General features: G+C 57.6%; 2 protein-coding genes and 1 long non-coding RNA gene across 19 annotated transcripts in view; 1 reads left to right on the top strand and 2 right to left on the bottom strand.

The window, feature by feature from the left end:
- Positions 1-11,919, bottom strand: part of EP400 (E1A binding protein p400) — a 55,598-nt gene extending 43,679 nt beyond the window's left edge. For 9 of the 16 annotated variants that reach the window (XM_045580306.1, XM_045580307.1, XM_045580310.1 and 6 more), the window contains exons 1-3: positions 11,803-11,919; positions 5,254-6,593; positions 3,719-3,829 (exon numbers count right to left, since the gene is read on the bottom strand). In XM_045580306.1, coding sequence (XP_045436262.1) covers positions 3,719-3,829; positions 5,254-6,558 — 1,416 coding nt within the window. In that variant the 5' untranslated portion in view covers positions 6,559-6,593; positions 11,803-11,919. The remainder of the gene's footprint in view (positions 1-3,718; positions 3,830-5,253; positions 6,594-11,802) is intronic. The other 7 variants (XM_045580312.1, XM_045580320.1, XM_045580317.1 and 4 more) reach the window with 2 other exon arrangements.
- A 1-nt stretch (position 11,920) lies between these two features.
- Positions 11,921-14,142, top strand: LOC123652186. Its single transcript, XR_006741352.1, has 2 exons — positions 11,921-12,164; positions 13,790-14,142. It is a non-coding gene; the product is annotated as an uncharacterized LOC123652186 (long non-coding RNA).
- Positions 14,143-14,194: 52 nt separating this feature from the next.
- Positions 14,195-18,986, bottom strand: PUS1 (pseudouridine synthase 1). 2 transcript variants are annotated; one of them, XM_036434310.2, is made up of 6 exons: positions 18,864-18,986; positions 18,242-18,479; positions 17,224-17,361; positions 16,440-16,542; positions 15,502-16,193; positions 14,195-14,389 (listed from the first exon to the last, which is right to left on the bottom strand). In XM_036434310.2, the coding sequence occupies exons 2-6, from the start codon at positions 18,467-18,469 to the stop codon at positions 14,342-14,344; spliced, it is 1,209 nt and encodes a 402-aa protein (XP_036290203.1). In that variant the 5' UTR covers positions 18,470-18,479; positions 18,864-18,986; the 3' UTR covers positions 14,195-14,341. The 2 variants fall into 2 exon arrangements, with proteins under 2 accessions (XP_036290203.1, XP_036290202.1); XM_036434309.2 differs by lacking the exon at positions 18,864-18,986 and adding an exon at positions 18,566-18,689.

Genomic DNA, 18,986 nt, shown 5'->3' with positions numbered 1-18,986 from the left:
CACTTTGAATAATTATAAAGGCAGCGTTTATTAAAATACATTTCATTTCCAAACTTGAGCTATCAGCTGTTAAAGTGTGTACACATTTTTTTGAGACACTCTGTACTTGCAATGAACAACAAAAATTTTAAAATTTAACTACCAGTTACAATACCGGGAATAGGTATACCGGGGTATAAATATAACAACACACACATAGCTTTGGGATGCTGAACACTACGAAACACTGAAGACAGAAAACAAACGGCCACAGTAAACGGAGAGATGTACCGTATTCCTGAACCGTAAGATGCAACATTGTCAAGATGTTACTTCCCCCCAAACTGGCCAACAGCCTCAATGGAATCCCAGTCAAACCCTGGGAGGATGTTGTGTAGATATCAAAAAGAGAGAAAGGATCTAGAATCACCAAAACAATTTTAAAAAGAACAAAGTCGCCACCTGGCTGGTGTGGCTCAGCTGACTGGGCGCTGTCCCATGCACCAGGAGGTCCCTGGATCGATTCCCCGTCAGGGCCCATACCCAGGTTGTGAACTCAATCACCAGAAGGTGGTGTGCAGGAGTCAGCTGATTGATGTATTGCTCTTGCGTGTGCATGGATGCTTCTTTCTCCCTCTCCCTTCCTCCCTCTCTAAAAGCAAATTTTAAAATCTTAACAAAAAGAGAAAAGAAAAAGAGCAAAGTTGAAGAACTCACTGAAAAGCTGCAGCAGTGAGGAGAGGGTGGCACCAGCCACAGGCAGACCCAGGTGGAAGGGGAGGCAACCAAAGGCTCTCGCACAGGACCACGTGGTTCTGGCACACGTGCAGAGTCAATGAGACACACTTAGGACACTCTTTTTAAGGAATGGCACTGGCCAACTAGATATGGATATGCAAAGACATAAAGTTCTCCATGTTATACAAAACTTCACAGACCAAAATGTAGAGCATGAAACTATACCGCTTTCAGAAGAGAGCACTGGCAAAAATATCTTTGTGACCTTGGATTGACCAGTTGTTAGGTATGATGTCAAAAGCACAACCCATAAAAGAAAAAAATTGATAAAGACAACAAAATTGTAAAACGTTTGCTCTGTGAAAATAGTAAAAAATAAAAAGATAAGCCACAGAATGAAAAAGAACTGCAAATCTATAGCTGACAAAAAAATAACCAGAATATGCACAGAGTCTCATGTGTAACAATAAACCAAGAGACCAGCCTAAACTGGTTTGGCTCAGTGGATAAGCGTCGGTCTGTGGACTGAAAGGTCCCGGGTTCGATTCCGGTCAAGGGCATGTACATTGGTTGCGGGCACATCCCTGGTAGGGGATGTGCAGGAGGCAGCTGATCGATGTTCCTCTCTCATCGATGTTTCTAGCTCTCTCTCCCTCTCCCTTCCTCTCTGTAAACAATCAATAAAATATATTTTAAAAAAATAAAAAAATAAACCAAGTGACCCGATGAAAAGATGGGCGAAGGAAGAAAAAGACACTCCTGAAGGCGACACACAGGTGGCGATGACCCGTGCACACATGCCCATCACCATTCGTCTCTAGAGCCATGCAAACGGAAACCTCTCCGACAGTCAGGGGGACCGCAGGAGCCTGGGAGGTGCACGGCACCCCGCTGTGGAAAGGTGGGCAGTCTGTCCGGAGCTAACTGAACAGCCCCGCACTCCAGTCCTCCAGGGTTTACCCCCACGAAGGCCTCTGTGTGTTCACATGAACGGTCTGTGGACACTCAGCCCTAACTTTACCCTCGGCGACACGGAAACACGCAACTACCTGGGCGACTCTCCCGTGTGCCGGGCCAACTGCAAGCAGCCCGATGAAAGGCAACAGACTGTCTGACTCCACGCACACCTCCTTCACCTCCTTCCGGGAAAGGCACAATCCCAGCGGTGCAGACAAAGGTGAAGGGAGAGACACAGAGGGAACACTCGGGGGGTGCAGAATTCCTGGTTCCTGACCGCAATGTGATCACACAGCTTCCTGTGTTTGTCACAACTCACGGAACTGCAGACCAGAAAGAGCCAATTCTATCACGTTAGTAAGTGCAAGTGAACAAATGAATGAATACTGTTAGTGTCATGTCATAACCCACCGGTGAAAGTGAGAACCCACATATAAAATACATCAAACTGAAAAGAAAGTTTGTCGTTATAGCAGAATGCCAACTAACAAAGGTAAAAGGGATAATGGAATTAGAAAAGGTGACAGCTGACTCTGGCAGGACTCGGCAGAGATGCTAGAATTAGTGGTGGAAAGTTTAATGAGATCCTAGATATTTATATGGTCTTGAACTTATGTTCCCCCAAATTACTTCTCATTCACCCAAAGAAAAGTAATAGCCGTCCACTGGAAAAGCCTCAGGGACCAGGGTCAGGACAAGCGGACAGCTGACATCACAGCTTTCTCACGTTTCACCTGAGCTGGACACATGGTCACTTTGGTGGCATCCCCTCCAAACCGCATGACCCGCATCAGGCACAAAACCATCAACAAGCCCCATCAAAGGACACTACCCGACAAGTGCTGGCCTTCTCACACGCAGAGGCCCCGGAAGACCGAGGGGCTGGCCCACACGAAAGAAGACCAAAGATCCAGACCGAGGGGAAACCACAGCGGCCATCACCCGCAGGAGACAGCGTCTGAGCTGCGGCCTCGCTGCCACCGTACGGCATGCCTGCACCGTGCCCCGATCTGGAGGTCGGGTCCGAGAGCACGCTCCCCCAGGACTGGTGAGTACTTAGCGATAAAGAGTGCAGATGGGATGTCTGCCACTTCCTCCCCAAAGCTCAGGGGGAATGTGTGTGTGCAGATATGAGAGAGAATGAAAGGAATGCAAATGGGGCAAAAAGTTAACAATTGGTGAATTTGGGTAAGGAATACAAGGGGAGCTCTTTGTACTGTTACACAACTACTACCTATGTTTGAAATTTTATCAAAATTAAAAATAAAAATATTAAAATAACTATGTATGGTGTACCACATGGGTATTAGATGTATGGGTTGATCTCTTTGTAAGTTACACAAGTGTTTAATCACTGTTATACACCTGAAAGTAATATATTATTATATGTCAACTGTAGCTGAGAAGTAAAATTTTTTTAAATTAACAATTTAAAAGACTTAGCACCACCAAGATGAAACTGTTTCAGAGCCCAGCACAACCCATTCCAAAACTGCCAGAATTAGGCCTATACTTTCAGACCCTTAGCACTGTTCCTGAAACACTGAGTAACTTAATCTCCACACATTTTAAATAATGTCTGCGTTCACCAACACCCATTTAAAGCCCGAGGCTCTCATTTCGGAGCTTTCACCTCAGTGTTTCTTCCAGCTAAGAAACTATCAAGTTATCATCTGCTTAAATCTTTCTTTTACTGTTTCTATTTTGCACTGTTCTCAAAAATACAGAGAGAAGACACAGAAAGAGCCCACAGGAGACAGAGCACACGAGGAGTCCTGGCACACAGACAGGCTGTGGGGATTAGATGACATGCACACTACGGCCACGACTGCAGCACAGGGCAACACAAACAGTGCATTAGCTCTGGGTTGTTCACTCATGCAACTTAATTGTATAGTTCTAGATGCAGGAAGGCTTCTTTATTTCTTTAATAAGGAATGGGCTCTGGAAAAAATGCTAAGAGCAAATAGTAATTGAAGGTTAAAATACCCGAATGAAGGGGAAGTTTGGGATGAGGCTACATTTGAGAACCATTGACAAGTACCTGAAATGGTTGCTGCTGGGATGAAAAAGCAGCAGAAACATTTGGCGGAAGCTGGGTTGCTATAGCAACGGGAGTACCAGTCTGCCCATCCTTTCCTGTCACAACCTTTACCTGAGAGAAAATATTTTGAGAAAAAAAGGCAACATGATTTTTAAGACTGCTCAAAATTTTTAGAATTTTACTGACAGCTCACTGATGTTTGGTGTTTAAAAATGGAATGTTTTGCATCAAATTTTGCAAAAGGACAATGCACTGATTTATGACATAGCAACCTAACTCAACGCCGATCTCGCAGGAACTCCAATCGGAGTCACTGCTGCAATGTCCTCAGGCTGCACAGCTGCACATTCTAGACGTGGGGACGCAGGCGGTCCAGGAGCAAAGCCCAGCCACCTCCAGGCAGTGTGCACAGCGGCTGCTCCAGCAGCTGCCTTGGGAGGTCAGAATGGAGAGGCCCAGCTCAACAGGAAGTTACAAAAAGGGACTTCCTTTTCATAAGCACAGGTAGGGGCACCGCACCTACAGACAACACGGTGTACAAACATAGAGATAACTGGATTTCACTATTCCAGAGGGGAAATCCTCACAATAATCACGTCCTCATTTGGAAAATAAAAATGGTCCATTCTGGAAAGGGTGTTAAAGAAAACACAAAATGGCAAAGCCACACAGATACGCCCATAAACGTCGATGAGGACGACTGAGCAAAGAGACCAGTTTTGCTCACAAAGGCCGATTTCTTTGCAGGAGAAGAGTGACAAAGACTCAGGTATGTCAGCCGTCTCCTAGAACCAACGCAGCTGCACCAACATGTTGTACACTACACACACAGAGGCACACGCACAGTGCGACAGCCACCTCACGCTCGCTGCTGTGATTAGCTCCTTGTTCAGAAAGTGCAGGTAAATGGGTTGGAATCACAATGGTATCAGGAAAGCTCAATTCGGGCATTTATTAAGCACCCATTCCAGGCACCCAAAATTTTCACCATTTAAAAAAAGATGCCATCTTAAGTATCATTCATGGGTATTTATAAAAGAGTGAATTTAAAATATAATCTCAAAGCTAAGACTAAATCTAAAAATTGGTTTTGCCATAATATTGTAACTGTATTTTAATTGTGAAAATACCGTACCAATATTTACATGTATTTATATTTAAACCCCTTGTTTAAAATCCACGTTCATGGTGACTCGATGGGGGGGACCTATTTCAGTAAAATGTGAAAATTGGGAAACCAGCCCAAGGGGTGCACCCCGCAGGCCAGGGCACAGACTCGGCCACAGGTTAGCTCTCCTCCGGGGCGGAGTCTCTGCTCTCAGCGAAGGCGCCTGCTCCACCCCTGCCCCCCAACCACAGCAGCTCTTCCCTCCTGCGAAGAAAACAGCACATCCACCTTCCATGGCTCCTGATCAAATCCTCAGGAAACCGCGTCTGCGCAGCACCCTGGGCTCACGGGGCCTCCTGTGTTCACAGCTGCCTAGACTCACACCTGCGTAGCACAGTCCTCTAAGTATTAAGCTGCCGCTTCTCACCTCATCGTTGATAACCTCAGACTTTTCCTCCTCCTCCTCGTCCTCCTCCTCCTCCTCCAGGTCCAGGTCGTTCTGCCTGAGGTAAGCCTGCAGCGGGGCGTAGTGCTTCTTCCTGAAGGCCAGGAAGTCCATCATGTTCCCTTGCAGGTGTTGCAGGAAGAACAGCTCCGTCAGGTACTCCCGGAAGGCCTCCCGCAGCGCCTCCATCTCCCGGAGGTGCGAGTCCAGGCACTGCTTCCGCATCTGCGCCAGCTCTGGGGAGGCCGGGGGGATCTCCTCCAGCTTCTTGGGCGCCTTCCTGCCCCCCGAGCACGAGAGGGGGAGGCTGGAGAGGCCCGGGGGCACTGCGCTCCTGGAAGGGCTGCTGGGGGGCGGCGGGGATGTCATCCCGAACGCCGAAGCCCCCCCGACCCCGGGCAGCAGAGGCCGGGTCAGCGGTGGCCCCGGAAGCACCTGCTGCTGCTGCTGCTGCTGCTGGACCAGCTGCCCCTGGATGATGCTGCTGATCTGGGGCGGCAGGCTGGCGGTGGTGATGTGGCCGGGGCTGGCCAAGGGCGGCAGGCCAGCTCCGCCCGAGGCCGCGGGGCTCTGGGGCCCCAGGTGGTGCACGGTGCCCCCGGGCTGCCCGTGGGGCTGGGACAGTCTGCGTTCTCGCATCGCAATGGGAGTGCCCGCATGCTGCAGTGGGACGGGGGCTCCCTGGGCCATCTGGGCGAGGCCCGAGCCTTCCTGGAACACGAAGTGCCCGCCCGTGGACGGGCTCAGGCTGATCTGCCTCACCAGCACGCTGGCGTCCACGAAGCCCCCGGTGGGGCTGTTGCTGCACAGGCCCAGGCCAGGCCCGGGGGCGCCTGCCCGCACATTCTGTAAGCCTGGCCCCGGCCCCGGGCTGGGCTGGGTGGGGCTCTGGGTCTGCACCTGCTGGGACAGCGGTGAGGTGACCTGGATGTAGGACGGTGATCCGTGCTCAAAGCGCCTGGGCTGGGCGCTGAACTGGAAGCCCGGAGAGGTGGGGCTGGGGAGTGGCAGCGGGGCCAGCGTGAGCGGGGGGTTTCCTGCCACCACTGGCCCCACGTTCTGCAGGGCGAGGTTCACGTTCGGCCCGGCCACGGGACTCCTGCTCATGAGCTGCTGAACCTGGTACCCGGGCGACTGGGGTGCAGATGGGCTGGCCGAGGGCGCAAAAGGCGTGGCGGGGGACGGGGGTGGGTTTGGGTGGGCCTGCTGCTCTTCTTCGCTGCTGGGGAAGGCCCGGGACCTCTGCAGCTGGTGCTGGACATTCGGAGGGCCGCTGCCGTGGTGCATTATCGCCCCCCTTTTTTATCCAACTTAATGATCTCCTGAAAAATCAAAGTTGAAATCAAGTTACTTAGAGGCAAATATAACCGTCTGATCACTCCTTATTACGAGACTGGTCAGCAGCACCGGATATTGAATCTGTCCCACCGGCAGCTGGTGCAAAGGACAGTCTTAGTTCACATAGAGCCATGGACACACGGAAGGTCTCCTTCAACACACGGGTCTGGTCCCCTCACAGCCTGGCACGAGGGGGGATACCAACTGGTTCCTGGGAAGGTAACAAGCACCAGCTCTCAAGGCCGAGCAGGATGTGACCTCCGTGCTGGCTCCGTGACCAGGGGCTCTTCCCAGCAGCTCCCCGCTCAGGGCTTTTCTGTGCTCCACCATGCTGGGTGGTGCCTGTCTCTCCGGGCAGGAACGGCTGCTCACACAACCCCTCCACACCAGGACGCAGCCAAATCCCTCACCACAGCAGTTCCCGTGCACACCTGAGCTACCTCACAGCTACTGCTGATCAAGCCCCAACTCAGGAGTCCCCGTGACATTGCAACCCACGCTCCTGCGGGAAGAGTCCAGCCCGTCATAGGAGCCAGCCAAAACCTGCGGGCGCTCACGCCGAGCATCCTCCGTGAGGGCCGGGAGGGGCTGCCAAGGAGGAACTCTCACAGGGAGACAGGGAGCCGCCGGAGGCCATCGCGTCCTGGGACTCTGGAACTGGTGCCACTGCTCCCAGCCCCAACCACTCAGTGCAGATGACGAGAGCGCGGGGAGAGCGGAAGGAAGGGCTGCTGAAAGCTCAGCCTCAGGACGGCCATTCGAGATGGAGCGGGGAACTCTGAGCTAAGAAGGGACGAGGCTCCCACACAGACGTGGCTGGAGCCTCGGTGTCCAGTGGAACCAGGGCCATCTGCCCCTGCAGGGCTGGGTCATGGGCTCAAAAATGGCTCCTTCAATAGTTAAGTCCTCGGCATTCACAAACACTAGCTTCCTACTTATGGTGTTGCCGACTCCCCTCCCCTAGACACGCAGAAACACCATTTCATGTTCAAGGCACCACTGCTTATCAGAGAAAATGCACAAGGGAAAGTTAAAACACTTACAGAGCTGCAATGCACATACATATGAAGGAACTGCTGAGTACGGTACACATTTGTACGAAATCAAAAGCTACGGATAACAGTTACACCAGTGAAGGCTGAGAAAACTCAGTGTGACCCTCAGAGAAGGCACTCACTTCCTGATGGCTGTCTCTGAAAACAGTCTCAAGGTCAGGGGCAACAGTAACAAGTCCATCTAAGCAGGAAGTCAGGGCCACAGCCAGCAGCAGCCTCATGACCGCCGGAAGCCCACTCCCACACTGCCCTCCAAGCAGAAAGCCAGGAATGTGATGGGCACTGGGGTGGGCACAGCGTGGGAGGGACTCTGAGGTATGCCATTGTTTTCAGTACGAGTTCTGGATCCTGATTTCTTTTTTCTAAGACTTTTTATTTGACTTTGAGAGAGAGGAACATGACTGGCTGCCTCCTGCACAGCCCCACACTAGGGACTGAGCCCACAATGCAAGCAGGTGCCCTGACCGGGAATCAAATCCTTGCTTACCTAACAACACTCCCCAGAAATGTGGTGGAGGCAAAGCCACCACCAACGGCAACACGTCCCTCTCACTGCGTCTCTGACTCCCAAGTCCCTCAGAGAAGCTGGGTCGGATCCGCCAGCTCATGGCTTCCAGGGCAGCACTGCCCACGAGGAGGAGGGACCAGGTCCCAGAGATGTCCCTGCAAAACCAGGACCAGCTCGGCCTTCCTGCTCAGACCACAATCCTCTACAGGCTGCTCCCAGGGACAAACCCGTGTCCCAGTCCCTTCCCTCCCAGCCTGTATTGATAAAGTGGGGTTTCCTGTGACAAAAACAAACAGTAAAGCCAGAGTAACCCCAAGAGAAGACTTGAAGCTGAATTTTTCAAGCACATCTACTTGTAAATCCATCATTCGTAATAAAAATGCAAATTAACACTGAGCTGAAACAGCGTTTCTCACCTATCAGGCTGACATAAAGTTGGAAGCTGGGCAGCACACTCGTGAGGCACTGCAACCTCGGAAACAGAATGCGAGCAGCAGGCCTGGCCCACTCAACAACGGCACGCGCTCTGCCCCTGGACCCGGCAGTCCCACACACGTGCACCCTGACAGCCGCCTGCAACGTGAAAATACATAAGCACGCGGGTATTCACGATGGGTTATTTGCAAATGCACAAATGCTGGACGTAAGAGTGGTCCGTATTACAGACTGGCTGACTCCACTGAGGTCCCATCGATGGGAGCCCTGCAACAGGTGAAAGGCAAGGCGGGCGCCAGGGCCGGTGGAGAGCGGCCCAGCACGCCCAGTGTCCAGGGCCGGTGGAGAGCGGCCCAGCACGCCCAGTGTCCAGGGCCGGTGGAGAGCGGCCCCAGCACGCCCAGTGTCCAGGGCCGGTGGAGAGCGGCCCAGCACTCCCAGGGAGTCCAGAAGCACAGCGCAGGACACAGTACGTGGACACTGCCTTCGCCTCAGAAGGGGGAAAGGACAGGGGACGGATGGGTGTGATAGGAAGACGCCAATCACAGAGACTAGGTGATGGGTCTACAGTTGGTAGGCAAAGTTCTTTCAAGTCTATGTACCTTGGAAATTGTCCTTGTAAAACACTATAGGAAAAGGTACTGTCTGTATTACGTGGTATCACCAGAAGTGGCTCAACAAATAAAGTCCCATCTGCTAACACGACACCCATCCTTCTCCCCTCTGAGTGTGAAGGTCCCACACTGGTTCCTAACACATATCAATTCCACGTGATACAGACTGGGCAAACCGCGGCTGACAACCACCTAGGATTCACTGCACCCCATATTCCCTGGTGCGTGGCTACAGCGGGAAGCCCAGCTCAGTGTGGCCAGGGTCCCGAGTCTCACAGCCCACATGCCAAACTCATGGCGAAGGTGGCGGCCCCCGGGCTGATGGACCAGAGCCCCTGAACTGGACAGTCAGCCTGACAGGAAGGGCCGGACAAGCTGAAGCAGTGCTTCTTTCGCACTAAGTGGCCAAGCTGAGCCGGAACTCAGCACCCTGCTGCTCCCGGCCTGTTTCCCACCGCCCCGCGAGCCTGGGAGGCACTTCTCTCCTAAAGGTCGCCCGTGACATTTTAGCACCCGGCTGCACTGCGTCTGCCGACGCCCGTGCCCTACAGGAGCCAGGAGTCCCTGCCCTAAGACGCTTCGCCCTCCTCCCAGCACCAATGCTGTCCTCTGGTGGGGGAGTCCGCGGCAGGTGCTCGTGTCCAGAAGAAAGCTGGGAGAACTCGTACCGAGCCAGGGACAAGTCAGGAGCGGGAGGAAGCAGAGGAGCTGCCATGCTCTGCGTGCCGCTGTACTGTGAGCACCACGCAGCGTGAACTTCCATTCACTCGCATGAACGCCCGTCAGCAGGTGCACGGGCAGACCCTGGCCCCTCCACACCTGGGACACCACCGAGCAGCAGGAAGAGACCAACGCTCAGCCCTGCAGCAACCGCGGTGAAGCCAGACTCCAAGGCTCCGTCCCGCAGAGTTCCTCCAGCGGGCACCCCAGAAGCACACAGTAAACACGTGCCAAGGGCTGGGGCGGGGCTGACTACAGACAGGCCCCACGTGGAAACTGTTTGGATCAAACAGCCGGTTTGAGTCCTATTGCGGAAATTTCGTGTTTAACTAAACAAGGAACTGTGGCAGGCACTACCAGCAATGACTGCAGGGCAGTGGTTCTCAACCTTCCTAACGCCAGGCCCCTCTACTACAGTTCCTCACGTCGTCGTGGTGACCCCCAACAGGCTGAGAACCGCTGCTGTAGAGCCTGAGACCATAGGAAAACACAGCTATTTACGTTATGATTCATTCACGGTAGCAACATTACAGTTATGAAGCAGCAACGGAAATAATTCTATGGTTGGGAGTCACCACAGCGTGAGGAGCTGTATTAAAGGGTCGCGGAGTTAGGAAGGTTGAGAACCACTGCTGTAGAGGCTCAATGGCACACGACCACGCTAATGTACGCAAAACTGCATTATACAATTGCAATTAAACGAGGAGGAGGAGGAGGGGGAGAAGAAAAGAAATTGCATGGGTAGAACAGGGAGCCAAAAAGGAACTGTTGTGCGTATCTTTGGGTGGTCGAATGATTTCAAGTTTTAAAATGCATGTCACCAGCCCTGATCGGTGTGGCTAAGTGGATAGAGCATCAGCCTGCGGACTGAAGGGTCCCAGGTTCGATTCTGGTCAAGGGCATGTACCTTGATCGCGGGCACATCCCCAGCGGGGGGAGTGTGCAGGAGGCAGCTGATCGATGTTTCTTACTAACTCTCTACCTCTCCCTTCCTCTCAGAAAAAAAAAACAAAAAAAACACACACAATATATTAAAAAAAAAAATACATGTCTCCATTTTCCCAACCACTCAGAGAGTATGTTAATTTTAAAGTTACAAAGACCATTTCATTTGCACCCACGTAAAAGCTTCATCACAAAGTAAAGAGGGTGACACGCATCTCTAAGCCGGGGCCTAAGTGCTATTTGAGGAAGTTCCGCTGCGTTATTTCTGCGGCTGACACCGGGGCTGCGGGGGGCCGGAGGGGGGGGGCCGGCTCGGCCGCGGGGCAGGGGCAGGGGCAGGGGCGGGGGCGCCGGACGGGGCCGGTGGGCGTGCACACGCCTCACCAATGACGCTCCCCGCACCTGGGCGGCCGGGCCGCGCGCGCAGAACCCACGCGTGGGGACGCCCACCCACTTGCTGAGGCGCTTGGGCACCGGAACCCGAGAACGAGATTAAAATGAAAGCGCCAGCCCCGCGCCGGGATCCCGTCACGCGGACCGTGAAGAGCGCCCCGAGCACCCCACGGCCCGGGCGGCCCGCGTCAGGTGTGCAGCGCCGCCCGCCCGCCCCGCCCCGCCCCGCCCCGCCCCGCGCCCCCGGCCCGGCGGCCGCGTCTCCGCGCCCAGCCCACCCGTCACCGCGACGCGCGCCCCCCGAGGGGCTCCGGGAGGCGGCGGGCGGGAAGAAAGGAGGCGTAGGCCGCACGGCCCACCCCCTCGCCGCCCACCCGAGTCCGGCCCGCGCACAGGCCCCGCCCACTGGCGGCGGCGGCGGCGCGGCCTGCTCTCGGCGCGATGCCCGGGGGAGGCAGCCGCGACGGGCCCCTCGGCACAGGCCCCCGGAACCTCTCCGCCCGTCCTCCGCGACGCCACTTACCCAGGGCCTGGGCGGCGCTCCGGCCGCGTCGGACTGGCGTCGGGAGCCAGGAGGCGGCAGCTGAGGTAGAGGCGGCGCCGCTCGGATCGGACCGGAGCATCCGGGGCCCCGGGCGGAAATAGCGGCGGCGCGCCTGCTACGGCAAGCCGGAGGGACGGGCGCCCGCGCCGCAGCTGCGCGCTGGCGGCCGGCGTGACGTCAGCGGGCGCGAGGCATCGAGACGGCCTGGCGGGCTAGAGAGGCCGGGCGAGGGCGAGGGCGTGGGCCGACGGGCCGGCGGCGGACCGAGCCCTGGAGCACAGCCGCCCAGCCGCCCGTCGCGATCGGAGTGACTTCTCCGCCGGGAGTCTACGGTCTGGGAGGTGAGTTCCGCGAGGGGAGAGAGGGAGCACGGAGCAGAGGGAGTCACCTCCCCAAATCACTGGGCTCCTCAACAAAAGATGCTGGGACGAGGGCGCCCGCCCGTGAAGCCATGACGCCGGACCCGGGACCCCGACCTCACTCCCACTTGCAAAAGCGACCCTGATGCTGCAAAACGCAGGCGTCCCAGCCTCACAGCGCTAGTTTCTTTAGAAGTGACACCAAAAGCCGAAGTCACGAAAGAAGAAACGGGTACATTGAACGTCAGCAAAATTCAAAACTCGGGTGCTTCCGATGACGCCGCTGAGAAAAGACAGCCCAGGGGCTGAAAGAAAGCATTTGCAAAGCCTCTGCCGGGTAAGGCGCGTGTATCCGGAGCAAAGGATTTCCACCTCGGTTAACGGGCAAAGAACTCGGCAGACATGCCGCAGAAGGAAACGGCTAGTGAGGACATCTTCATCAGGGGTCCGAGAAATGCAAAACCACAGTGAGCCCTAGCCTAACTGGGTTGCTCAGTGGATAGATCATCATCAGCCTGGAGACTGAAAGGTCCAGGTTTGATTCCCTGGCCGGGCACAGGCTCAGGTTGTGGGCTCCATCCCCAGTGGGGGATGTGCAGGAGGCAGCGAAAGAATCATTGATGTTTTTCTCTCCCTCTTTCTCTCTTCCTCTCTGAAATCAATAAAAAAATATATTTTAAAAAAATAACTACTTAATTGTGCACATTGAAAGAATGAGTTTTATATTCCATTTAGATTTTTTTTTTTTTTAAGAAGAAATGCAGGTGAAAGCGATCCACTCCTCATCAAAATGCAGGTGCCCATACCCTCTCTGATACTACACACCCTGAGAATGTCTGGAAGAAAGCTTGGCTATCAAAGGGACAGGAGAGGGGCAGTTGGAAGGGGATCAGTAGGTTGGATAATGGAAGTGACTTCACGTTTGTGAGTGCGATGGTGCAATAGGAACGTGAAAGGTAAGAAAAAGGGAATTTAACGGGGATGCGGGAAGCGACGATGGGGTCTGAGGGCATTTGTGTGGGACAGGAGCGTGGCTTCCATTGCAGCATGGAGGAGGAGGAGGAGGAGGAGGATGTGTTATCAGCTTGGATTAGGATTCAGGAAGGTGGTGGTGGTGGGGGGATTGATAAAGAAGACTGCAGCCCACCAGTCCAGGCAGATGGAGAGATTTGAAATGGTGGGAATGCACCAGCTGGGGAAGGTATCCGTCTTACCCTGTTGTTGCATGCATGCATACACACAGATGTGCCACCTATACTCACATGCCACACATGCACGCACATGGGTGTGCACACACATCATAAGCTCGCACGCACGCACACACACCACTTCTCCGCCTTAAGTCCTCTCTCCTGGCTTCTCCAGCGGACTTGCCGATGACCCGCCCACCTCTTCTTGGCTAACAGGTCCCTTTGTTCGGGGTTGGCACTGAGCCCCACTTCACAGAAGGCATTTTCCCATCCTCCCTTGCAGCTAGAGGGGACCACATGACCAGCCTCTGGACAGGGACGGAGGGAGGGAAGTGGCTGGTGGGCCTGCCGGGAGACCTCACTAAGGGACATGGTCAGGGATGTCCCCCTTCCTTCTGCCTCACGCCTCCCACCCAGACCGAGGACAGAGCTAGGCGGCTGTGACCAGGATGGAGGCCAGGAGCTGGAGAGGGCCAGCTGGACAGAGACAAGGCCTTCCTCCCGCCCAGGGGGCCTCAGTGCTGGGCCGCCTGTCCGGCTCCCGCTGCACACAGCCGAGGCCCGTCCTGGGGTATCGAGGCCGCGTCCTGGGAAGAACCCCTACTGTCCTACTGCCTGCTGGCTCTCTACCCCAGAGCCGCCGAAGCACGTCCCGTACGCACACTGGCAAAAGGAAAAGAAAGAACCGAAAAAGGGGAAGGAGTGACAAAGCAAAGCTTGTATCTATTTAATAAGAAAATCATTTCTTTAAAAAAATAGTGTCTTTCCACGCTGAGGTGTGCAGCGTGCACGCCGAGCTGAAACGGGCTGGCAGCGGGCTCTCCTGAGGGAAGCTGAGGATGATGTGGGTCTCGAGGTCCTGAGGTTGCGAGGCCGCGTCTGGGCTCCCGCCCGGCAAGGGATGCGGCCGATGGCGGCGGCAGCGATGGCGGCTCCTGGTGCACCCGTCTCCGAGGGTGCGGCCCCGCCTCAGTCGCCGTCTCCGTCCTCTTCGCTGCCTTCCTGGGGGCTGGCGACCTGCAGAGCAGAGGCAGACGGGTGGGTGGCTGTGGGGAGGTGCGGGGAGCTGTCCGAGGTGCACGAATCTGTGCACCGGGCCTCTAGTGAACGTAATAAACATCGACGTTGGAAGAGTCAGGGAGTTCACATAAAATCCTTGTTCACATAAAATCACTTATTTCTCTTGGAAAAAATGTGAGCAGCTCTGCCAAGGCCAGGCCCGCCTCCAACGTGGCCACCGCCGGCTGCTGCCCAGCTGCCCGTCGCCCCTACAGCTAGTCTCCACCCATCCCTACGGCCTTCCTGGCCTGGGCTGCCATCCACGCCCCGCCCTGCCCACAGGCTGTTCTGGCACCTGCCTGCTGCGCCTGTGCACCCACCTGCAGGGACAGTTCACACCTCTAGGTGTGGAGGCTGGCACGGGTCTCCAGACACACCTGGGTCACGGGAAGGTATATCCCCAGGGAGGGAACCTGGGGGGCGGGGGTGGGGGGGTCACCCTCTGAACACCCACTGCATCAGCAAGAGAGGGCTTGTGCTAACGGGCTGGCGCTGCCCGCCCAGGAAAGACATCCTCTGCCCTGACTGGTGTGGCTCAGTGGATAGAGCGTGGGCCTGTGGACCGAAGGGTCCCAGGTTCGATTCTAGTCAGGGGCATGGACCTTGGTTGCAGGCACATCCCCAGTAGGAGGCGTGCAGGAGGCAGCTGATAGATGTTTCTCTCTCATCCATGTGTCTAGCTCCCTCTCCCTCTCCCTTCCTCTCTGTTAAAATCAATAATATATATATTTAAAAGTCTTATTTAAGAAAAGAAAAAAAAGGCGTCCTCCAGTCACCGCCACGTCACAAATGGAAAGACGCCGCCTGCACGTCCCCGCCTGGCATGGGGTGAGCACTAGGCAGTGTTTTGGGTCCCTGACCACCTGGTGCCCTGCCCCAGCCTGCTTCCTCCTGCTGCTGTGTGACCTGGGGGGGTGATGCACCTCCGTGTGCCTCAGCTCGCTCGTGGGCACAAGGGGCACGGCGACACCCGCGCACGGCGGGTCAGAGGCTCGGCCACGGCCGACAGACACGGGCGAGCACAGCACACGCTCCTGGAAGGGCTGTGCCCCCCCCCCCTCGGGCCCCACCTTGGCGCCGGGGCCGGCGGCCGCGCTGGCCGTGGCGCTGAAGTCGTGCGTGGGCAGCGTGCTCAGCCACTGGGCCATGGACCGCTCGTGGCGCTCGGTGCTGACGATGGTGGGGTAGATGTGCTGCTCCTTGAAGGCCTGGGCCTCGGCCTCCTCCCGCTCCCAGTCCAGTGGCTCGTGCAGCCCGTCGCCGCCGAAGCGCCGGTTGTAGGTCTCGAAGTGCACGCGCTCCAGCACCAGGCCCAGGCCGGGCGCCTTGGGCACGTCCACCTTGGCCTCGCCCCAGCAGCGCTCCAGGGCGTCCTCGGGCGCGTAGCCCTTGGCGATGGCCACCACCAGGCCCACCATCTTGCGGATCTGGTGCGTCATGAAGCTCTGGCCCTTGACCTTGATGACGGCGAACTCCATGCCGTCCCGCTCGAAGGGCTCCCCGCACACCATGTCCAGGACGTAGCGCTGGGCGCTGGGCTCCCGCGGCCCCTTCTGCGAGGTGAAGTTGTGGAAGTTGTGGGTGCCCTGGTAGCGGGCCAGCAGCCGGTTCACCTGCCGCAGCCGGTCGGCGCTCAGCCGGTACGTCTCGTCCTGCGGGTCGCGGTCCTTGTGGGCGAAGGCGAAGGTGGGCAGCATGTACACGTAGGTCCGGGCGTCGCACCGGTTCTTGGAGTTGAAGCCGCCCGTGACGCGCTTCAGGCCTGGGGGGGGGGGGGGGGGCGACGGGAAGAGGCCTCAGGCACGGGGACAAGTCCTGACCCTGGACCCCACACCCCACACCCTGAGGGACATGACCCAGGGTCTGTCAGACCTGGGCTGGCGAGGGGCCGGGGGCGGGGGCGGGGGCTGGGGCTGGTCAGGCGAACCCCCCCACCCCCGCACCCCCCCTCTACCCCATGTGCACGGACCCCACCGTGAGCACTGGGGTCGGGTGGCGCCTGGCTTACCCAGTATTCGAATGTGGGACGGGAGGTGGCTGTTGATCTTCTCTAGGATGTCGTCAATCAGCCACACCTTGAGGGACACCACCTGCCCGGCTGCGGACACGCCCTGCGAAGGGAGCACGGGGCCCACAGCCCACACAATGGTTACTCCCGTTTTCTTTAAACTATATTTTATTGATTTTTTTAGAGAGGAAGGGATAGGAAAGGAGAGTCAGAAACATCAATGAGAGAGAAACATCCATCAGCTGCCTCCTGCACACCCCCTACTGGGGACGGGCCCGCAACCAAGGTCCACGCCCTTGACCGGAATCGAACCTGGAACCCTTCAGTCTGCAGGCCGACGCTCTACCCACTGAGCCACACCGGTTAGGGCAGGAGTCCTGCTTTTAGAGATGCACCAGAAGCGAAGGACCAGGTGCCAGGACAACGCTCTGCCTCACTTAGCCCTGCGGTCGGCAAACTCATTCATTCGTCAGCAGAGCCAAATACCAACTGTGCGACTGAAATTTCTTTGGAGAGCCACATTTTTTAAACTTAGACTTCTTCTGCCGAAACCGGTTTGGCTCAGTGGGATAGAGCGTCGGCCTACGGACGGAAGGGTCCCGGGTTCGATTCCAGTCAAGGGTTGCGGACCACAGGCCTAGGACAGCGTGTAGGCGGGAGACGGAGTCCCGGCTGGCACGTGACCCTCGGCGCCCGGGAAAACGGCCACGCAGCTCGGGCAGCAGCACGGCGAGGCGGCGAGGGGGCACCCTGGGCCTCGGAGACCGGGCGCCGCGCCGCCTACCTTGTCCGTGCGGGCGCACCGCTGGAAGGACATCTTCCTCATGTCCTCGCCGTGGTTCTCGGGGATGCAGCCCGCCCGGACCAGGGCCGACACCAGGTCGTCCTCGATGGTCTTGAACTGCGAGGACCCGACGTTCCTCTGAGGGGGAGAGCAGGAGGCATGGGTGTTCGCTCGGTCGCAGGCCACAGGGGAGGGCCCCAAGTGCTCCGGCGGGCAGGGCAGGCCCAGGGTGCCCGCGCCCGCAGCCCGGGCCTCACCTGTGGCCGTGCAGCCTGTCCCCTTCCCAGAGGAAAGGGGAGAGCCACCTGAGGGTACCCGGAGTCTCCTGAACCCCCACCCCGGGCAGCGGGGAAACAGCCCACAGCAGGGGTCCTAGAGTCCCCCCACCCGCCGGCTCTGACACCAGTCCCTCCTGCAGCTGGACACGCCTGTCTGCAGCCCCCGTGGCAGAGGGACCCTCCCCCCCCCCCCACTGTCGGGAGCCGGCCCCTCGCTCAGAGGAACACGCCCGGGATATACTGCCAGCCGGGGCATCACGGGTTCGGCATCCCTGGCTCTTCCTAAACCAGCGGTCGGCAAACTGCGGCCCTTTGGCCCCTGGAGTGTGGCTCTTCCACAAAATACCACAGCCTGGGCGAGTCTATGTTGAAGAAGTGGCGTTCGGAGAAGTTTAAGTTTAAAAAACGTGGCTCTCCAAAGAAATCTCAATCGTTGTGCTGTGGATATTTGGCTCTGTGGACGAACGAGTTTGCCGACCACTGGCCTAGGGAACGTGCCAGCACGGAGAGCGCCCATCACCCGCCCCAGGCCAGGACGCTGGTCAGCGGCAGGTAACTACCGTGGGGGACAGACAACGCCCGGGGGCAGCCTCTCCCGAGCACGCAGCAGGTCCAGGCGCTGGGGTTACCGTCTCACCCGCCCCGAGGCGGCCTCACTCGCTCCCAGGCCCCTCCCCGGAGCCAGGGCGCGGCCCCCGTGGGTGAGCTGAGCGGGGTGGATGGACCCGAGCCCCCCTCACCTGCATGCCGTGGTAGCCCTTCCCCGAATAGGCCATGAGCAGCACGATCTTGCGCTTGGGCAGCTTCCTGGGCTGCTCGCCGTCCTCGCCGCTGCTCTTGAGCTTCTTGGCCGGCTGCTCCGCGTCCTCCCAGACCCGGGCCCCGCCACGCCAGCGGCTCCCGGCCTTCCCGACCGGCTCCGGCAGGGCCCCCGCCGCGGGCGCCGGGGCCTCCGCCTTCCCGGCCATGGGAGGCAGGCTGGAAAGACAGGGGGCGCTGTCAGCCGGACAGACGGACGGACGGCGCTCGGGCTGCACTGGACACCGGGGCGGGGCGGGCATTACCCGAGGAGGCGTCCCAGGCGCGGCGTCCACGCTCCGCAGGCGCTCCGCAGGGCCTCGGCCGCCGCCCGCAGGCCGGGGAGCCCCATGCGCGGCCGCAGGGGGACACGCGCGCGCCACTCCGGACCTCCCCGGGGTCCCCGATGCTCCGCGCCCCCTGACCCCGGGCTGACCTCTGATCTCCCAGTCAGTTCCCCGACTTCTCCTCCCGCCCCACCCACCAGCTTTCCCTCGGAAGTCGGGGACACCCGGCCAAGCCCCGCGGGGACCGGAGGGGCGCGTCCCACCCGGCCCCACTCACGGACTGAACTCGCGCAGGACCACGTGGACGAAGGCGGAAGTGCAGCGCGCACGGCCACGGCGGCCGAGCGTGGACAAAAGTCCTCCGGGGCGGGGCTCGGAGTAGAGTAGCAGTGGTGGGCGT

The sequence above is a fragment of the Pipistrellus kuhlii genome, unplaced genomic scaffold (genome assembly GCF_014108245.1).
Source record: "Pipistrellus kuhlii isolate mPipKuh1 unplaced genomic scaffold, mPipKuh1.p scaffold_m20_p_120, whole genome shotgun sequence".
NCBI lineage: Eukaryota > Metazoa > Chordata > Mammalia > Chiroptera > Vespertilionidae > Pipistrellus > Pipistrellus kuhlii.
Note: the sequence above shows the minus strand (reverse complement) of the source record. Positions and strands in the feature narration are given on the sequence as shown.